This window comes from Callospermophilus lateralis, unplaced genomic scaffold, assembly GCF_048772815.1.
Source record: "Callospermophilus lateralis isolate mCalLat2 unplaced genomic scaffold, mCalLat2.hap1 Scaffold_199, whole genome shotgun sequence".
Taxonomy (NCBI): Eukaryota; Metazoa; Chordata; class Mammalia; order Rodentia; family Sciuridae; genus Callospermophilus; species Callospermophilus lateralis.
The window spans coordinates 2,037,407-2,057,886 of NW_027512988.1; the positions used below are offsets into that span (position 1 = coordinate 2,037,407).

Genomic DNA, 20,480 nt, shown 5'->3' on the forward strand with positions numbered 1-20,480 from the left:
ACTGTCAATTAGAAAAGCCAGTAGGTGGAAATATTCATGCTAGGCTGATTTCTCTTCTTTGAGCTCTGGATTATGGAAGCAATTAATGAACCAGCCTGAACACAGAGCTCTCAAGCCCTGTCTGGTCTTTGAGGAACCTCTATTATGAGGCTGAATAGGCAACTTAGTTCTTCTTTAAGTCTTAGTGTAAGGTTTTCAGAAATGCCACACCTTTGCAGCCCTGGAAATGCTTGCTGTAATGGCCAATGAGCTGCCTTTGCAGGGGTGTGTGTGTGTGTGTGTGTGTGTGTGTGTGTATGTGTGTGTAAGGAGTTAGTAAAATGGAATGTTACACTTATCCACAGTATGAATCTGCTCTTGCCACACTTAGCCATAAAGATTAACAAAGAAGCCAAAGAACAAGGCTAAACCCACCTGTGATTGGTGCCTGGGGTCTGCTCCAGCGAACAACAATGGAGGTGTCATCAACTTGGCCCACAGTAGGGTCAGGAGGGGCATCAGGAGCTAACAAAGAAAGGAAGGAGGAAGTGAGGCAGCTGGGCAACTTTGCTATAGCCCTGCTTGTACAAAAGGATTCCTTGAACACCACGTAGCACACAGGTACCTGTTGTCTGTGAGGTAGACAGGATCAAATTTTGCTCCCCGTCTTTGGCTATCTGATAGACATTTACAATGTACTTTCGGCCAGGAAGCAGGTCAGGGATGCTCACAGAAGTGGCCGTGCTCGGGAGTTCTTTGGAATAAAAAAGGAAAGGTCACTGATCAAAGCAAACCAATGCCTCCACAGCTGATACAAGAAGAACTACATATCACAGGGGGGAAAAGACTAGAAGGAGATGTAGTAAAAGATCATCAGTGATTATTAATGTACCATGGGATATTTCTTCTTTCATTTTTCCAAAATCTTCTCCTAAAGATGCATAGTCTTAATAATCCACCCCCAAATTTTTGAAAATAGCTCTGTGATTATAAGTCCTAGTAGCAGCAATGGGCAAAAAGTGATGGGATTCGGAGTGGGAGGGATATTCTTTGTCTTGACCTGGATGCTGGTCCCATGAATGAGTTCAACAAACTTTGTTTTTTTTTTTTTTTTTTTTTTTTTTTATTGGTTTGTAATTTTATTGCGTACATTAGTGGCACAAATACTGCATTCACATTAGCTATTTATATAAACTATTCCTAGTTTTGAGATGAGTAATGTAATTTGCTTATGTTTTTACTTTGATGAGAAGCTCTATATCATAAGCATTTTAATAGATTTTAAATGATTATAATCCACTTAATTTTACTACATTTTTTTGTAATTTTCATTTTCAGGTTAGGTCATTGTATTTGTCTATGTGCTTTAATGATTTCATGTTTCCTAACTGACGTGCTTTAGTGAATGAACACATTTGGTTTCTAGTCAACAATTAATATAGCTTTAAGAAAACAACTTTAGTTCCAAATGTTGTGAATTCAGATAAGTAATTTTGAAAGGTCTACTTTTTTTTGTTCTAATTAGTTATACATGACAGTAGAATGCATTTTGATACATCATACATAAATGGAGTTCAGCTTCTCATTCTTTTAGTTGTACATGATATAGAATCACTCTCAACAAACTTTGTAAAAGATCTCTAACCAGGGGAATCTGGATAGCATAAGCAAAGGACCTGAGCACTCTTCAAAGCTACCATCTTCAGAGGTAGTCCTCATATACAATCACTGCCATGAGAAAATAGCTTCTGTTGGGCAAACCTATGTCCAGGCAAATACTTGGTGCTCAGTGAAGCTCACATCAGGGACCAGGACAAAGTGTCTTTGCTCACAGGAACCCAGCCAGTTCTGTAAATGGTTAGCTCCTCCCTGACTTTTATCAGAGGGGAGAGTGTTCAGACCACGTGTGATGCCCTGTCCCCAGGGGGTCTACCCATCACCCCTCCAAACCTGTCCTGAGACAATGTGTTTAGCTTACCCAGGTACCGTGGCTCATCTCCCTCCTCACTCAGCTCATACTCCACCCGGAATCCAGACACAGTATCGGAAGCTGAGACCCATGAGACCACAACGCTGCTGGCAGTGATTTCAGTCACAGATTCAGACGTGGCCACTACCGGTGACAAAGGTGTCATCTCTCCTGTCACAGTGTTGCCTAGAGTGCCACAGAAAGGGGGAGAGCAGTCCTTGAGTTTTCTAGAATGTTCACCCTTCTTGTCTGAAGAATACTGTAATTTAAAAAATGTAGGTGCCATTCACAGAAGGAATTGAACTGAGAATGAAGCAGGTCCTGCAGGGAGCCCGAGTCTGGGATACCCAGATGTAGACACGAGGATGCTAGGTACGTACTGGTCCCTTTGGGAGTGCTGCTGCTGGTGGTGGTGAAGTCAAAGCATGTCACTTCTCTGTGGCCATACTGCTGAATACTGATGACCTGCCCCTCATATATCACTCCTGGGGTCAGGCCTTTAATGACGAAGGAGTTTAAGTGACCAGGAATGGTAGCTTCTTTCCAACGGCCCACAGAAATTTTCTGAAAATTTAAATGAAATTTAAAAAAAGAAAAAATCACACAAGAGTTTGCAAGGATGCACATTCAGAGATGAGGGTGAGCAATCTTCAAAGACAAATGAGGAGATTTTCAGCTCCACTCTAGAGGACGATTGTGGAAAACTGAATTCAGAACAGGGGCTAGTAGTAAAGTTTTTGATGTTAATAATTGTATTATAAGTATTATTTATTGGGAGTTTATAGCTCTGTGCTGTTTTGCTTGTTTTCTCCCACTGATCTTCACCTCCCTGCATCCTACTCAGTAGTGTTGGTATTACTGCTCTCATTTTAGAGGTGGAAAAACCAAGAATTATGTGACATGCTGGAGGTTATGAATTTGCAAGCACTGAACACCTTTGCTTTGGTCAGAGCAATTACTTAATATTGGTGAATACAATTATGATATCCTAAATTTTCATCTTGCCCACTTTTTTTCCACTTTTACAATAAGCAGAGATAGCTTCCTTTCTAAAATGGAAAATATGTTCTATCATCTTTTAAGTTGATGGGATACAATTTAAGTTTCTTGCCCTGCAGAAGTGTCCAAAGGCACCATACTCTTTTTGTGATTCAGATTCTGGGGACAGCACAAACAAGATTCAACTGGTCTGGTTTTGTGACTCATTCTTGGATACAAACTATCCCATCAAAAGTGGTCAGCCAACTTTGGGCAAGACTATAGAAGAATGTAATTTCAGTTTATTTAATCTTTTGCTCCTGGTTTACATTTTCACATCCTGTTCAACTTCATTAATATGTCATAGATCACAAAGCTCAATGCAATAGAATGTGTGGAAAAGAAACACCCTAACTGCAAACAAGACGAAATCCTTTTAAATATAAATATTCAAAGTAGTATGAGTATCAAAATACATTTTGTATCCCCAGTGATTTTTCTTTTTAATTGCCCAATCAACCAGTTCACAGATTTAATTCAAATGCTCAAGTGCCCATTTACATTTTGGGGATAAATGAAAGTGATCCTAGTATCCTTTGAATTTAAATTTTAACTTAAATACACTGTGAAAAATTTTGAAATTAGTCATTAAAATTAGCTCCAAATTGGTAGTAAACTTGTATTCAATGTGAGCTTTTAAAATTAGGTATCAGAAGAAAAGATTAGAAAATATACTCATAAGGAAACAATCGAAAAGTTTTCATTTTAATAGTCATTTTCTCCTGTATTTAAAGTACTGTTCCTCAAATCATGTTATGAACTTAAAAGTTGTACTGGGGTAGGTTTGAGAGGGTAAGAAAAACTAAAGCTTAATGGACATTATCTTCCTTGGTATGGTTTCTTCAGTTTCTAGATGTTTAGAAAATCACAGGGCTCATTCTTTAAATAAACCAACTATCATCCCTCATCTGCACCTTCCTCTCATCATCTCTTTCTCTTCTATCTAAATAACCTTAGGAGATAAAATTAATGCTTGAAACAATGAATCAGGCTGGAGATGTGGTTCAGTGGTAGAGCACTTGCCTGGCATGCAGGATGCCTGGGGTTTGATCCTCAGTACCACACACAAAACAAACCAAAAAACAAAAATATGGTTTAAAAAGTGGATCAAAAAAGAAAGGAATTAATTTACAGGACGGATCCCAATAAGTTCTTCCTTTAATAGAGTTGAAAGACATGCAAAAAAATTAGATTATCTTCCCACATTGGGCAAGATTAAGTTTATGCTATCATTTCTAATTCCTTGCAAAGATCATTTGCAACATAAATTTCTAAATTCTAAATACAAAAAAAAAAAAAGCAGTCAATTTGATTGACCACATATTCTTACTAAGAAAACATACTGACAGTTAATCAGATCTGTTGACTCAAAAGCTAGAAACAAACAAAAGAAACATATCAGAATTTGGTGAGGTCGGGATACTCAATGTTCAGGGTTTCTGGATGGATTCTCACAGGTCTCCACCTGAGAATGTACTTGGTGATGTGAGATGGTTCTGGTGCATTCCAATGGATGGGGTGAGAGTTGGGCTGACTGGGGGTCTCAGTGATAATTACTTGGACAGGACCACATGTACCTAAAAATTTTAAAAGTTGAGATTTGGTTATATAGAGTATTCACTCCAATTTAAAATTTAATGTTCATGGATGTCATCATTAAAAATGGATTGCTTATCAGCTAATATTACTATAATAAAAATGATCTGGGCTTGGTTAAGCCTTTCACCTCCTGACACTGGAAATCAATCTAACAAATTCTTTCTTAGATGATTATTATTGTTCTTCAAATGAGAAACACAAATGTTTATAATTAACATTTTTTTAAAAATCTCTTTAATCTGTTTTCTTCTTTATTTTCAAAGGAAAATTGTGAAACAATTGTGAAATTGCTTTAACACAGACAATGTAATTCAGAATACAAACTTCATTTACTGATTATATTGTTTCCTTTAAAGAAAATTCTAATTTGTGAAAGTTTCATTACCAAAGACTCTGCTATCTGAGAAGAAAACAACATTCCAAAGGCCATATGACATGACGTAAAACAAACACATTTCTAAATGGTGCCGAATCTTAGGCAAATAGACAAAGGTAATAATTAAATACCCAGTTTTATTTCTCATCAGCCTAAGCATTCTGTCAGTTTGGAAAAAGAAATCTAGCTTTATTTCTATTCAAAAAGTATACTCTAAAATCACACCACTGGCCAAATTATTAAAAGATCAAAATTTTTTTTCAAAAGGAGTTAACAACTAAAATGACATTATGAAGTACATAATAAATTCAATGTTTCCACATCTTGGCATGTATGACTGTTATGGACTTGGTTCTTTTGTTTAAGGAAAAGGAAAAATAAGGAAAGAAAATCAATTTATTAATACAATAGACTCCACTTAGGATAAAACAAAACAGTCCTGAAATATTTAGGTTTATAGAACAGAAAACTATCTTTCTCTTAAACTCTGTATTCTCTATAATGTCAGCCAATGTTCAATTTTCTAGAAATAAAAAAAAAAAGTTCTTTCTAATAAATAACCTTTCCAAGAATTTTGTATGTTTAATAAAGCACTTCACCAGATTATTAACAGATTTAAGTTTCCTGAAAGGTCTCAGGGAAAAGTATATTTATTTTCGAATATATAGAAACTTATTTATAAATATATTTAGTATCTTAGCCATTAAATTATCTTTGAAAACAAAGTATTCTCTAGCAGAATAATTATCTAACTTGTAAATCTAGGTATACTTAAAAGTCCTAGAATAATACACTGACTCTCATGCGGGTAAAAATTCAAAGTTGGTTGGAAATCCAAATATTCTTTGAATCTTAATTTCATTGAGGGTACATATTTCCAGGCCACATGGCTATCAAAGTTCATGTATAAAATTCATAGTTTTCCATTCTAAAGTGACATATATTTCACAGAACATGCAGGATGTTTGCTTTAATCAATTGGCAAAAGTTACATGACCCTCTTTGAAACATGTTTTCAGTAGTTATTTTTCCCAGTGAGAACAGAGTTTGGTTGGGACATAAAATGGAAGGAACTGTGAAGGCATAACCCAGGGCTACTAATGTGCTCCAAACCCTTGAACTTAATTCACCCAACTCAAACTTCTTGGCTTCCAAAGCCTCATCTTTCTAAGTTTATAACAAAAATTTGCAAGGCTGTTGGGAGTGCGTGCCTTAACTGTGTACACATGCTCTTTCTCCTCCTCGCTTTTTTGAAGACATTTAAAAAATTTGTCCTTTTTATTTTTTTTTTTAATTTTTATTTTTGAGAGAGAGAGAGAATTTTTTAATATTTATTTTCTAGTTTTCAGCAGACACAACATCTTTGTTTGTATGTGGTGCTGAGGATCGAACCCGGGCCGCACGCATGCCAGGAGAGCACACTACCGCTTGAGCCACATCCCCAGCCCTGTCCTTTTTAGATATACATGATATAGAGTGTATTTTGACAAATTATATACATATGGAGTATAACTTATTCTAATTCAATTCTGGTTTTTGAGGTTGTTCAGGATATGGAGTTTCACTGGTGGTATTCATATATGAACATAGAAAAGTTATGTCCAATTCATTCTGCTGTCTTTCCTATTCCCATTCCCACTCCCTTCCCTTCATTCCTCTTTGTCTAATCCCTTGCTTTAAAGAATATTTTCACTAAGGGAAATAACTGGTGCTAGGATGCTAGGAGATGCAAAATAAACCTTTGTTATGATTTCTAATTCTAGTGGTAGGATACTAAACTTCTATAGAATTCTTATGAATGAACAATCACATATTAAAAGGATGAATTTTTACAATTAAGATACATTCATGATTTCAGAATTTTTTTAACTTTTATATAGCATCAATTACCACAACCAAGAATATTGGTCACCATTGTGGAAAATTCAGCAAAAAGCTATTTTTAGATCACATCTGTAATTTTACCATTGTTCTTAATGTTTAAGAAACCAAATGATCCTCTGTTTGCAGTGACCAGTTACATATTTTATAAGGGACTTTATTCTGTTATAAGAAAATTTATTGTCACCAAACTCAAATCCCAACATTAATGAAAAGCCACAAGTCACAGAATCTAAGGAGTGTTGTCTAGCCACCTGTTATACTCAAGTGTGATTCACAGACCAGAGTTGGCATCATTGGCCGGTTTGAAAAGCTAGCTCCTCAACCCCATGCTGGACCTCCAGAATCAGCACCTGGATTTTCACCAGGTTATTTGTGTGGCACATTGATCATTGAGAAGCACTGCTCTTCCCACCTGATGAAGTAACTCCTTCTCCATCTACTGGTTCATTAAACTCAAGTTCTAGATAAAGATACTTGTTTTTTTTACATTTTCTACCATCATTTACGAGTTGAAGGTGTTGAACACATGTGTTGGTTCATTTCACAGTGCAGCCATCGAGCTCCATTCCACCTTTCAACACAGAGGTCACTGAGACCACCATTGTGATCACATGGATCCCTGTTCCAAGGATTGGGTTTAAGGTAAACTGCAAATGTTCCTAAATTCTTGCAATGCAGGCTTGATAGAGCCATCCTATTTTTGCATGCAGTAGATAGAAGTGGTTCAGGAGAGGAGACCTGGGTGTTGTCACCTGCCTCTGTTCACACCTGGAGGATCCCCTTGCTTACCTTGTTCAGTTGCTGCAAGGATGGACTGAGGGTGTGTGTGTGCTTTGCAAAGGAGAAAACATTAGCATGGACCTGTTAGTTGTTGCTCTTTTTATTTTCTCTATCCTTTCCCCCAGGGAACTACATTTAAGAAAAATGTAGGAGAACTCCATTTGATATGTTGTTCTAAATGGGTGCCAAGCAGTTCACAAAAGCCAATTTGGGGAGGACAATTAAACTTGGAGTCATTTAAAAATCACACTTTCATCCAATCAGTTTCCTTTTGACTTGTTCAAAGCCCCATCGGTAAATCTCTTTAATAGAGTTTAAGATTGAGGTCTCCCCTGTAGATATCTGGATTCATGTTCTTTAAAGTAATGATATTAGGGAAATGATGAATACAAATGAATATGCTTGAAAGAATTACTTTTGTTGTTTATGTAGAGAATGGAGGAAGAAATAATTCATCAAGACTGGAAATTAAGACTAAACCCCCAGGATTGTTTTAAAAATAAGCCAGAGGTCATTTCCTTTTTGAGTATGTAATGGCCATATTGATGATTAGGCCACTTATTGAGACTCCTTTTTGAAGTGTGCCAATGTACCTTGTGGATTTCCTTTAATGGCATCAATCTAACCTTCAGATGCTGTGTAGCATATGAAGGATTTTTCTGAGGTCTAACACCATTTCATAACACCATAACTATGGGCACATTTATTTTAATTCTTCTTTTGGAACATATCCTGCAGCTGGAACTATGAACATAATGTCTTCAACAGGAGGGTTTGTGTGTGTGTGTGTGTATGTGCGTGTGTGTGTGTGTGTGTGTGTGTGTGTGTGTGTTTTAATAAGAGGTACTACAGAGGCTGGTGCCCTGAAATGGCAACTGAAAAGTGAACTAGATGTAAATAACTCATTTAATAGAGTGCCTAGGGAATTTCCTCTCACACAAAAGAAAATAGAAGTGAACTATATCATGTGGCCCAAAGCCCCCTGTTTATACCAGAAGGTCCTTTATCAAGCAAATCAGCATTTTTAATAGAAGGTTCCAGGCATTTCTCTGGAACCTTCCATCACAAACTACCTTAGTGCCATTTGGAAGATACCTTAGTGCTATTTGGACGATACCTCTTCCACCCTGGGTCCAATCTAGGGAATTTCCAGCTGAGGTTGGAAATAGAGCTACGGCACGTCCCCAGTGCCTCCCCAGTGAAAGTACATTGTGTGTTTCTGAGGAGCCATGATATATAAAGTCTAACCACAACCTCTCAACATGTATCTAGATTATAATTTAACTATTATTTAACCAGAAATGCTTGTCCTTTGTGTTTATGTGCTCTCCTCCCTCTAGCTGGGTGTGCGACCAAGCCAGGGAGGTGAGGCCCCACGAGAAGTGACTTCAGACTCAGGAAGCATTGTCCTGTCTGGCTTGACTCCAGGAGTGGAATATGATTACAGCGTCCAAGTCCTGAGAGATGGGAAAGAAATCGAACAGCCGATTGTCAACAGAGTGGTGACACGTAGGGAGAGTTCTTGTGTTTTTTTCTTTTCTTTTAGCTTTTCAAACTGTTCTACTTTTAAAAATCTGTCAATAGCACTATTTATAAGAATAGTATGGGGGGAAAATCTTATCCCGACCTACTATTTAGAAATTTGGAAGAGCGGATCCAACCCATGCCAGGTATTTTGGGGCATAAGATATGTTCTTTCCATGTCAAGAGTATTTGCAAGCTGGAAAGTTGGAAATAATTCCATTAGTAGTACAAAATAATCGTGCACCATGTTTTCATACTATGACTTCTATAATTTCACCAATTCTGGAAGGAAGGCAGGGAGGGATAAAGGGAAAAGAAAGAAGGGGAAGAAACATTCCTCTGGCCAAGTCCTTTGTGTGAGCTCTCATTTTTAATTTAACATTTTCTTTTTGCATAGCACTGTCTCCACTGACCAACTTGCACCTGGAGGCCAACCCTGATACTGGCGAGCTTACTGTGTCCTGGGAGAGGATCACCACCCCAGGTAGGACTGGGACCAGTTGGAGGGTTTCCAAAACCAAGATTTTATACTAAACCAAAGTTTCAGCTAATGTTGGTTGCATCCATACCTGTTATACTTAACTTGAGGAATATATCTAGTTTATTACTTAACTCGTACTTATTTTACTGTTAAAATTTTTGTAAGAAGTAGCTGGGTGCAGTGGCACATGCCTGCAATCCCAGTGACTTAGGAGGCTGAGGCAGGAGGATGGTGAGTTCAAAGCCAGCTTCAGCAACTTGGTGAGGCCCTTAGCAATTCAATAATACCCTGTCTCTAAAATAAAATGTAATATTAAAAAAAAATAAAGAGGCTGGGATATAGCTCAATTGATAGAGTGCTTGCCTCACATGCATAAGGCCCTGGGTTCAATCCCAAGGATTTCAAATAAAAAAATAAAATAAAGGCTGCAGATGTGGCTCAGGGGTACATTGCCCCTAATTGCCCCTAGGTTCAATCCCTGGTACAAAAATAAAAACCTGTAAGAAGTATTTTTTGCACACCTCTACTGCTATGTGGGTATAAAACTGAGGTAATTATCTCTAAGTCTGATCAGTTTATACAATCACACAAGGTAAAAGTAGCTCAAAATATCCTTTCTAATCTCCCTCTGAAGTCTAGAATGATTTTGGTGTTTTTTTGTTTGTTTGTTTGTTTTTAAATATATGAACACATAGTTTAAGCCAAAGCTACCCAGTTTCCAACTGAGTTACTCTGGTTTTGAAACTTTCTGCTGGGGAGTTTCATGCTGGCTGGCAGCTAGTCATTAATCTCCAGTCTCAATGGCCTCATCAGATGATCACAAGCCAATACAATGACCTAAATATTTTTTCCCATCCAGCTGGATTTCCTTGTATAACACTTTAGTGTTCACCTTGTTCCTAATGATAAAATAGACCCTTGTTTCCTTGTCCTTTGGAAAGTTTAACATCATCACTCTTCCACCTCTTATCTTCGGGTCCTGAAGATCTCTAGTTGTCACCATCTACTTGAATCTCTCCCTTCTCTCCCTCAATTCTTTTACTGCCCAATTTCCATGATTCCTGAAGTCTTAAATAATTTATAGACTTTTTCTAGAATGAATGGCATCACCTTGGTTTCTCTTCCTGAAAATCCCATAGGTCGAGAGAGTGTTTTGTACCATGCAGGTAAAATGGGATGGCCCTCAACAGTCCTACTGAGACTTGATCATTAAGAGAAAGCTGGGGAGAGTGGTAGGAGGAGAGGAATTTGGTCATCATTTCCCCTTTTTCCAAGATTTCCTTTCTTTTCTGTTGTTACTGAAAGGTAGCTTTATTTTTTGTAGTTGACCCACAAAATTTGTACCTATTTTGGGTGTACAGTAAAATAATTTAATACATAGATACAGTCTGTAATGATCAAATAAGCTTCTCCATCTCCTCTTATTATTTCTGTGTGTTGGGCATCTTCAGTCTCTTCTAGTTAGTTCAAAATATATTATAAATCATTATAGACTATAGTCACCCTGCTGGGCTGTAGAACGCTAAAACGAATCCCTCCTATCTACCTGTATTCTGGCACCATTTTCTTACCTACCTACCTTTTTATTTTTCTTCCTTCCCTCCTTGTTTCTTCCTTCCTGCCTTTTTTCTTTCTGTTTTTGGTAACAGGAATTAAGCCCGGGGTGCTTAACCACTGAGCCACATCATCAGCCCCCTTTTTAAAAAATTTTTATCTTGAGACAGGGTCTCACTAAGCTGCTTAGGGCTTCATTTAATTGCTGAGGCTGGCCTCAAACTTAAGATCCTCCAGCCTCCCAAACTGGCTGTCACTGTGCCCGGCCCATTATCTAACCTTTCTGTATCTCCCTTCCTTGCTACTCTTCCTAGTCTTTAGTGATCTCCATTCTACTCTCTTCTTCTATAAGATCAACATTATAATTTCCACAAATGAATGAGAATACACAGTTTTGTCTTTCTGTTCTGAGCTTATTTTATTTAACACAAGATTTTCTTGACTGTACTCAAACTCTTGGTCAACCTCAAAGGGTTGAATAGCAGTAGAATCCTTAATAAACATTCAATCTCCTTCGTCAGTTCACCATGGAGTCTTGTTTAATCCTCTGTGGGTCATCAATGCTCTGTGGTAACTTCCTCCTTTCTGTTCTTTCCAGGTATCACTGGCTATAGAATCACCACCACCCCTACAAGCGGACAGCAGGGTAATGCTTTGGAAGAAATGGTTCGTGCGGATCAGAGTTCTTGCACTTTTGAAAATCTGAGTCCCGGCCTGGAATACAATGTCAGTGTTTACACTGTCAAAGATGACAAGGAAAGTGTCCCTATCTCTGATACCATCATCCCAGGTAATAAAAAAATAAGCTGTTCTCCTCAGAGTGGCAGTTTCAATAAGAAGGGATTAGAATCTTAATCCCCAGATGGCTGAGTGTGTCAAGTGTGTTTGGGATTTAATGCCAACCTCCCAACCGCACTTTCCAAAACTACGCAGTCAAAATGACTGTTTGGACAAAGGCTTGCTGATAACACTACTTCACTGTCTATGCTTCACTGGGATGCTCTTTGTTGCTATGAGTATGTAATGGAGTGGCAACCGTGGCATGAACTCTCTACTGTTTGCTCACGTGGAAATTATTAAAATGTCATGTGTCTGTACTCAGTACTGACGGCCTAAAAGTAATATGGTAAATGCATCCCATCGGGACATCTGTGCCTGATTTTACAGTCAGTTTCTGCTTTTAGCAGCCATCTATAAAATATTTTTTTGTCTCCATGTGTGAGCACAGATATAATGTATGGTTGACAATATCCAGTTCCTTATCTTGCAACTTCAAAGTCTTTTTTAAAATTGGAGGAGGGAAAAGAGGATGAAGAAGGAAATCAAGGCCACACCCACAGGGCATTCCTTCTTATGAATTGAAAGAAAAGACCTATCTAGGGATACATTCATTGTTTGTCCAAAATTGGATGATGACAGAATGAAATTACTGCACAGACTGTTTCCCCTTTGGCACTGTTTGGTATGTGTTTACTAATGCTAATTAAATAACTTTGATTATGAATTAAAAGATTGGCAGTGGCCTTGGACGCAAGCCTGTCTGTCCTTGGCCCGAATGTGCTTTTTTGGGAAAGGCACTTTTCACACCGTACATCCATAATGCATTAGTATTATCACCATGATGTTGACATGAGTTTTGTATGAGGCAAAAACCAATTCATCAGCCAGTTTTTTAAAACCTTCATGCAAGCTTTGATTTTCCTACTGAGACAGCTTGAGATTTTTTTTTTTTAAATCATTGCTGATACTTAATGTGGATATTGTGTCTGGGTTCATGGTTTTGACATCCTAAACTGGCCTATGATTTTTAGGAATCTGAGAAGTCAAACTTTACTGTTTAGAAGTCAAACTTTACTGTTTCCAAATGCAAGAAAATCCCTAAAAGAATATTGTAACCTGTTTTATTTTCCCAGGAAAGCAAACTATTCATGATACTTAGGACATTTTTTCAGATCATTTGAAATAGATTGCATATTACCATCATTGCTTTACCATTCTATCAGTTTGACTATAGATAACCTGATATACACTGCTTTATTTTTTCCTCTTTTTTTTTTTGCTTCTCTTTTCCTGTTGCCCCCTCTTCGCTTTGTAACTAAATAGAGGTGCCCCAACTCACTGACCTAAGCTTTGTTGATATAACCGATTCAAGCATCGGCCTGAGGTGGACCCCGCTAAACTCTTCCACCATTATTGGGTACCGCATCACAGTAGTTGCAGCAGGAGAAGGGATCCCTATTTTTGAAGATTTTGTGGACTCCTCAGTAGGATACTACACAGTTACAGTGCTGGAACCCGGCATTGACTATGACATCAGCGTTATCACTCTCATTAATGGCAGAGAAGTGCCCCTACTACACTGACACAGCAAACGGGTGAATTTTAAAAACTTCTGTGTTTGACACATGGATGGTGTTGCATGCTGCCAACAGCCACTCTGGTTAAATATGAATGTTTCAAGGGAGAAGCCAGAAATTGGCCACAGAGATGAAGACGGGAGGGATTGAGCCTAAGGAATCTAAAGCATATGCCTGACTAATTGAAGTCGTATGCAAAGAGTCTTAAGTGCACTTTCATTTAAACTGCAAGTATGCATAAAACTAGAGGAATCTAGATGTCGGATCTAGTAAATACAAACCAGCAGAGGTGAGTTAAATTTGTAGACCTAGCATTTTTTAAAAAATTCCTAACATAAATACCAAATTTTAGGATGAACACCAGTTCATGCTGAAAGGTACTTCCAGAATATGCCATTACACTCTTCCTTCTACCTCTGGATAAACTCCACCATGTTCCTTTTTTGTAGCTGACTAAAAAGCCATCAAAATTTACAGTAGAACGGAAGGGGTTGTTTTGATGTACAAGAAAAATAAACTTCAGCATATGCTAGATTTTGTTGCTATCATAAGGTAAAGGAACTCCTTTTTAACCACAGTCTGGGGACCAGCATGCAACATCTTAAAGGTTCTCTGCCCTGCATTGGAAGAAACATGCTGAGAACCAATTTGCATGAACCCTTCTCACTTGTAAGTAGAATTCACGGAATGAAATTGTGGCTATGCCATTAGATCATAGATATTTCATGTCTGGGGGACATTTAGGACCTTCTTGTCTTTTGTCTGTGTGCATGTGTGTTTGTTTTTTTTGGAACATACCCGCTATGTTTCTTTTTGCTCTGTGGCAACTTAAGCCTCTTTGGCCTGGGATAAAAGAATCTTAAGTGGTATTCATCATGTATGTAAAAATCAACCTATTTAAAAGTAGATTAAAATGATTCTTTAGAACACATCGATGATGGCAGAAAGGTTAAAGGGGCCTAACATTACTGAATGTAGTGTTTGATTTTTTAACAGTAGTCTACCATGACTTAGATTAGATTTAGATTAGACTATTTGCATGATTATGACTCTGTTTCCTTTAGGCATGAAATATTGATTTTTTTACCTTTTCAGTGGATTTGTGAGCTTTGACTTTAAAAATCATATTAATATAATCTTCCTTTTTATTTGAAACCAGCTGTTCCTCCTCCCATGGACCTGAGATTCACCAATGTTGGTCCAGACACTATGCATGTCACCTGGGCACCCCCTTCATCTATTGAGCTGAGCAACCTGTTGATGCGCTACTCACCTGTGAAAAACGAGGACGATGTTGCAGAGTTGTCGATTTCTCCATCAGACAGTGCAGTGGTCTTAACAAGTAAGCAGTCGGGTACATCTGTTGAATAAACACTAGCCTGGAGCAGATGTATTAATTCTCAAAGAGAATTAACGCAGAAGATCTGCAGACGAGCTCCAAACTAAAGTCTTCTGTAAATTCTGAAAGACGTAATACTTATTGCTATCTCAATATACTGTTGATATCTACAACTTTAGTGGAAAACCCTAAAAGTAATGTTCCAAGACTTCAAACACATTCTGCTTTCAACTAAACACATAAAATAAGTGAATTTCAAGAGAAATTATTTGACTAAATCTAAGTGTTTAGAAGAGAAAAAAAAATGAAGATTGAAAATAGTGTCCCCATATCTGTTGTGTTGTCATTTTTTCTTGTTAAAGTATCAGCAGATAATCTACTTATCATTTGAAAACTTAAAAACAGTGACTGATTGCTTGGGATAGATCAGGATATTGTGAGGACAGAAGTTTAATTTGTACTTCAAAAAGCATCTGTTGGCAGGATTTCTCAGAAGGCTGAGGTCCTAGAAAACAACTGACATTAAACAAGTTATGGAAATTGTCTCTTTCTAGTCCCTGCCATTTTGAAACAGAATATTTTTTAAAGAAAATAAGAGTAGGCTGCAATGAGGTGCTGTGTTTCACATAAACATTTCTTATTATATTTCACTATTGTGGTACAATGTGTGAGAACATCAAAGATTCCACATAAGCAGAAATGGCTTACATTTAGGGACATTCCTCAATGATGGTCTGAAAACATCCTCTTCCTTTCCAACATGTTCTAGAAAGCAAAACACAAAGAAAGGCAGCTATGTGTGACCATGATCTTGATTTCTTACTTGCTGGCTGGTGAAAGAGAACATCCTTATATTTGCATGATAGCGTCCACAGCACTATTTTTGTTGTAGAGCATTCTGGAACCATTGGTGACCTCATCACCTGATATACACTAAACCCTGCATTCCATGTTGGTTCCTGATCAACCAATACCTATTACATGTTCATGTGTTCTAAGACCTTCTGGTCCTAATGCTATGACCTCAAGGTAGCCATTTCCCCCTTAGAGAATTATTATTATCCTGTTTTAAAGATGAAACAACTGAGGTCCCCAGTTGTTAAGTTACATTGCCTCTGGCAACTAGGAAGGAAGATGTGAAGTTCCAGCATTTAGCCCTCCCTTCTGGTCCTTTTCCAAACCTTGCAGGACCCTCTGCAGAAAGACTGAAGAGTCAACAGTATATAGGGGAATGAGGGTATAGTGAGCAGAAGTTCAAAGGTTGGAAAGCTTCCTCTGTACCCTTTGGCTATATCAAAATGGGAGAAAGGGTTACTCATGGATGTAGGCTAAACTTTTAAAATATATTAATATGGCTCAATTGATTGTTATCCCTTTATCACGTTACCCTTTTCCAATAAAGCTTCATTATTAAGACCATTGGTCCTGACCTGGGTCAATCACTGAATGATCCTGGGCAAGTCATTTAAAAATGATCATTTCTGTTTGCCTCAGCTTTCTTCTTTGTAAAGTGGGGGGCGGTTGTCACCAACCAAACGTCCAGTGGTACTGGTTATATTTTTTTATGTTAAATGTAGTGAAGGTTCCATAAGTTAAATATATGTCAAAACTTGTCAAACTACATATATTAATATTTGCAGTATATTGTGTCATTATAAAACTGCTTTAGAAAATAGTGAACCACCATGTAGAGTCTTGGGGAGGGCTCGGTGATCACCCATGATACCATAGCAGTTGTCTCCTGTGCTCCCAGTGGTCACACTATCAGGTGCAGATAGAACTAAGTCATACAGAGGAAGAACTTAGGACAGGGCTTAGAGAAGACTCAGGGCAAGGTGACCCTTCATCATCACCTGCTTACAGACCGTCTCCAGGTATCCATGTTTACATAGTTGTAAGTAGTTTGCAGGACTAAAAGCTTGTATATGGTATCGGTTGAAATAGTCCCAGGAGTACTTTGGTTTTTCCTACCTTCAAGCACAAGTGTAAAATGAGTCTCACTTGCCTCTTCAGACCTCTTGCCTGGGACTGAATATTTAGTCAGTGTTTCCAGTGTCTACGAACACCACGAGAGCATACCTCTTAAAGGAAGACAGAAAACATGTGAGTCTTGGAGCAACATGCTTATCAAGTAGCTCTTGCCTACCGATTTTAAAAAAACAAAATGAAACACTACTTCTAAATATACACCTTGTCTTTTGTGGTGATTATGGTGTGGGCAGCCTTGTCATTACTTTTTCTTCAGTGGTCTTAAAAATTAAAAGACACCTCACTCAACAATTAGTAATTTATAATTAGCAATTCAGTCAGTGACATTCTACTCCTGCTTCCACAGTGGACTGAAATTAGTTCAGAAACTTTGCTGTCTATGCTTTAAAAAACAGAAAAACAAAAACAAAACAACAAAATGAAACTCCCAAGAAGAATATCTCATAAACTCTATTATTTTAGAGTTACTGGACATTTCTTTTCATTATACAGTATGTTCTTTCTTAAATATGAATGCTTTTAATTGTTTTCCCTTAAAAAAGCCTATTTTAGTGTGTTTAGTTCTTCATAGTCCAAAAAGGACTTCCCAAAAGGAAGTTGATATATCACAATTTTGTTTGAGTATAGTATTAAATAGAATTAGTGAATATTTCAACTCAAATAAAAATTTGCTGTAAGTCCCAGAAGGGTTAAATAATTTGAATATGGGTTAAATAAAATGAACACTGAATTCTTATTAATTTTCAAAAGTTCTCAATTCATAAAGGATTACCTGCATTGGATCTATCCAGGATAATGTCTTCAGTTTTAGAAAATTTATGTCCAGCTTCATCACCACTAACTCTGTTGACAAATTAGTCTCTTCTTGGGCACAGAAAGCTTCTTTGGTATCTTCTTTAACTTGACAGTGGGCAGATCTTGTCTTACTTTGAGAGATACAGGATGGAACTGGACTATTTGAACATTGAAACACTTGAAAATATTACTTCCCACAGTATTTTAAACACTGGTCTTCAAATGTGATACAGAGACTACTGTAATGATGTGTATACATAACAGGGATTGCTTAGAAAAAGAAAAATGCATGAATTGGCTATTTTGAACTGAGAATATATGATTTTGAAATTCATCTGTGGCTTTGAATCAGTGCCTCATAACCTAAGATTCAGGGCACTTCACTACATTGATGAGAAATGATAAAAAGTTGGGTGGATGTAACTCCCTCCCACCTTCCTCACATGTTAAGCTCATGGTATCTTGTCTTTTTTCTTCCCCTCTTCCTCTCATGGGTGGAAAATATAGGTCTTGATTCCCCATCTGGCATTGAATTTTCTGACATCACTCCCAAGTCTTTCACTGTCCACTGGATTGCTCCTCGAGCTGCCATCACTGGCTACTGGATTCGCCATCATCCTGAGCATAGTGCTGGGAGATCCCGAGAAGATAGAGTGCCCCCCTCTCGGAATTCCATCACCCTCACCAACCTCAATCCAGGCACAGAATATGTGGTCAGCATTGTTGCTCTTTATGGCAGAGAGGAGAGTTCCCCCTTGATTGGCCAACAGTCAACAGGTAACTTGTAGTCTGTTCTTCAGAGCAACCCAGGCTTTCCCATACAGTCGGTACAGTCTATGAAATAACTTAGCTTTATGTAGGCAGAGTCATCTTCTCCCCCCAAAATAGATCATGGTTAAAGACACAGAGAGGCCAGTGAGAGAATGTGTGGAGGAAAATCTCCCTCTTAGAATATAGTGAAGAAAATAATTTCTTTATCCCAAGAAATTTCTCACCTGATTTAGATATTTATATGTTTATAATTATAAAAGTTTTATTTAAAATACAGAAAACCATTTCAAAGTTCTCTTAAAAATATAATTTTAGTATAATAGTGTCATTATTCTTGGAAGATAGATGCTGAAGCACTTAGGGGAGAAGTGTCATCTTGATGTCTCTATCTTAGTCTGAAATGATGTTAATCATTTTAGGTTATTAATGTTAAGAGAGAAGCAAATGTTGCAAATGTTTCCAAATAGTAGACACTTAAGAGGAGGACAGGTGGCTATTCATTGTTATTATTTTTGTGACTTTTCTATGGTCTTACTAAAATAAAAAGTGGAAGGAACAAAATCCTTCAATAAACTTGAAACAATCATTTTATCACAATTTGAATAGTCTCTTAACCACTTTCCTTGAATTGTTCATAACTTTTAGTTCTACTAATTTCATACAGTATTTACATTTTTGTATGAAAGAAACCTAAAAATGATGACCTGGAAAATGAGCAACGAGAATCCAATTATCATTTGAAAGTTATGGATGTGAAGATTTGTCCCTCGTATTTTCTAGTTTCTGATGTCCCAAGGGACCTGGAAGTCATTGCCTCCACCCCCACCAGCGTACTGATCAGCTGGGAAGCCCCTGCTGTTACAGTGAGATATTATAGGATCACCTATGGAGAAACAGGTATGTTGGCTACTTGATGCTTCACATTCTTAAGCAGACCAAAATCTGCTGTGAAGAACCCAAAAGCTCAAAATGGACATAAAATTAAAGTAATTTTGGCAGCGCACTTGCAGACACTTGTCTATTCCATGAATACCTGGACTCTGCATATGATATAGTTGGTTATAAAATCAAGAGAAAAAGTTGATCCAATACAACTAGAAGAGGAATAGCAGAACTGAGGAAAAAAAGATTGTCAGTTCACAAATATATTATCACTGGTCAAATATGATTTTTAACTTTTTCTTCATTTTACTTTTCTGTATTCTCTAATTTTTAGCATAAAAACATTCCATGAAAAAACTTTAAAAGGATGAAGGACATAAAATCCTAGTTTGAGTGAGGGCTTACCTCTCCTCCCTTTTAATATTAATCTACAGCTTAGTAACATTTCAAAGTTAGAATGTTAAAATAACATTAATTGCAATTTTCTCCCTATTTTATATACTTATGAAGGTTTAGTATGTGTATAAATACACCTTCCTGTCCAGGATTTATTAATAACACTCTTTAAAGGGGAATAAGTAATAAAATGTGATTTACATACTTCTTTCAATATGTTAATTAATCAGTAATGCCCAAGTAACTCTAAGCCCCTCACATTATGGACTAATCCCTTTTCACACAGGAGGAACGAGCCCTGTTCAGGAGTTCACTGTCCCTGGGAGCAAGTCCACAGCTACCATCAGTGACCTTAAACCTGGAGTAGATTACACCATCACAGTGTATTCTGTCACTGGCCGTGGGGACAGCCCAGCCAGCAGCAAGCCAATTTCCATTGACTATCGAACAGGTACAAAGTTCTTTTCTGGAACAACACAGGATTATTTATTCAGAAAACTTTTACAATGTTTTCCCAATATATTTTCCTCACTGTGAACTTGATTTCCTTTCTTTCTTCTTCTTTTTTTTTCTATTCTTTTTTGCTGGGGATCAAAGTCAGTACCTTGTACATGCTAAAAAAAGCACCCTACTACTGAGCTATAACCCCCAGCCCCGGTCTTTCTTTTTAATAAGACAAAATCGTTAGTTAACATTATAAGGCAAATATACAAGGAATGACTTCAAGAGCACAGATTTTTTAAAATGTGTTGTTAATTGATATATCT

The 20,480-nt window shown here is 37.4% G+C and overlaps 1 protein-coding gene across 1 annotated transcript in view; it reads left to right on the forward strand.

The window, feature by feature from the left end:
• Window positions 1-2,313: 2,313 nt before the first annotated feature.
• Window positions 2,314-20,480, forward strand: part of LOC143388719 (fibronectin-like) — a 36,280-nt gene continuing 18,113 nt past the window's right edge. The window contains 12 exon segments of the mRNA XM_077108209.1: window positions 2,314-2,320; window positions 7,393-7,487; window positions 8,966-9,134; window positions 9,547-9,633; window positions 11,783-11,974; window positions 13,288-13,521; window positions 13,524-13,559; window positions 14,701-14,883; window positions 16,894-16,983; window positions 18,172-18,441; window positions 19,216-19,332; window positions 20,000-20,164. Of these exon segments, the coding sequence (XP_076964324.1) occupies window positions 2,314-2,320; window positions 7,393-7,487; window positions 8,966-9,134; window positions 9,547-9,633; window positions 11,783-11,974; window positions 13,288-13,521; window positions 13,524-13,559; window positions 14,701-14,883; window positions 16,894-16,983; window positions 18,172-18,441; window positions 19,216-19,332; window positions 20,000-20,164 (1,645 nt within the window).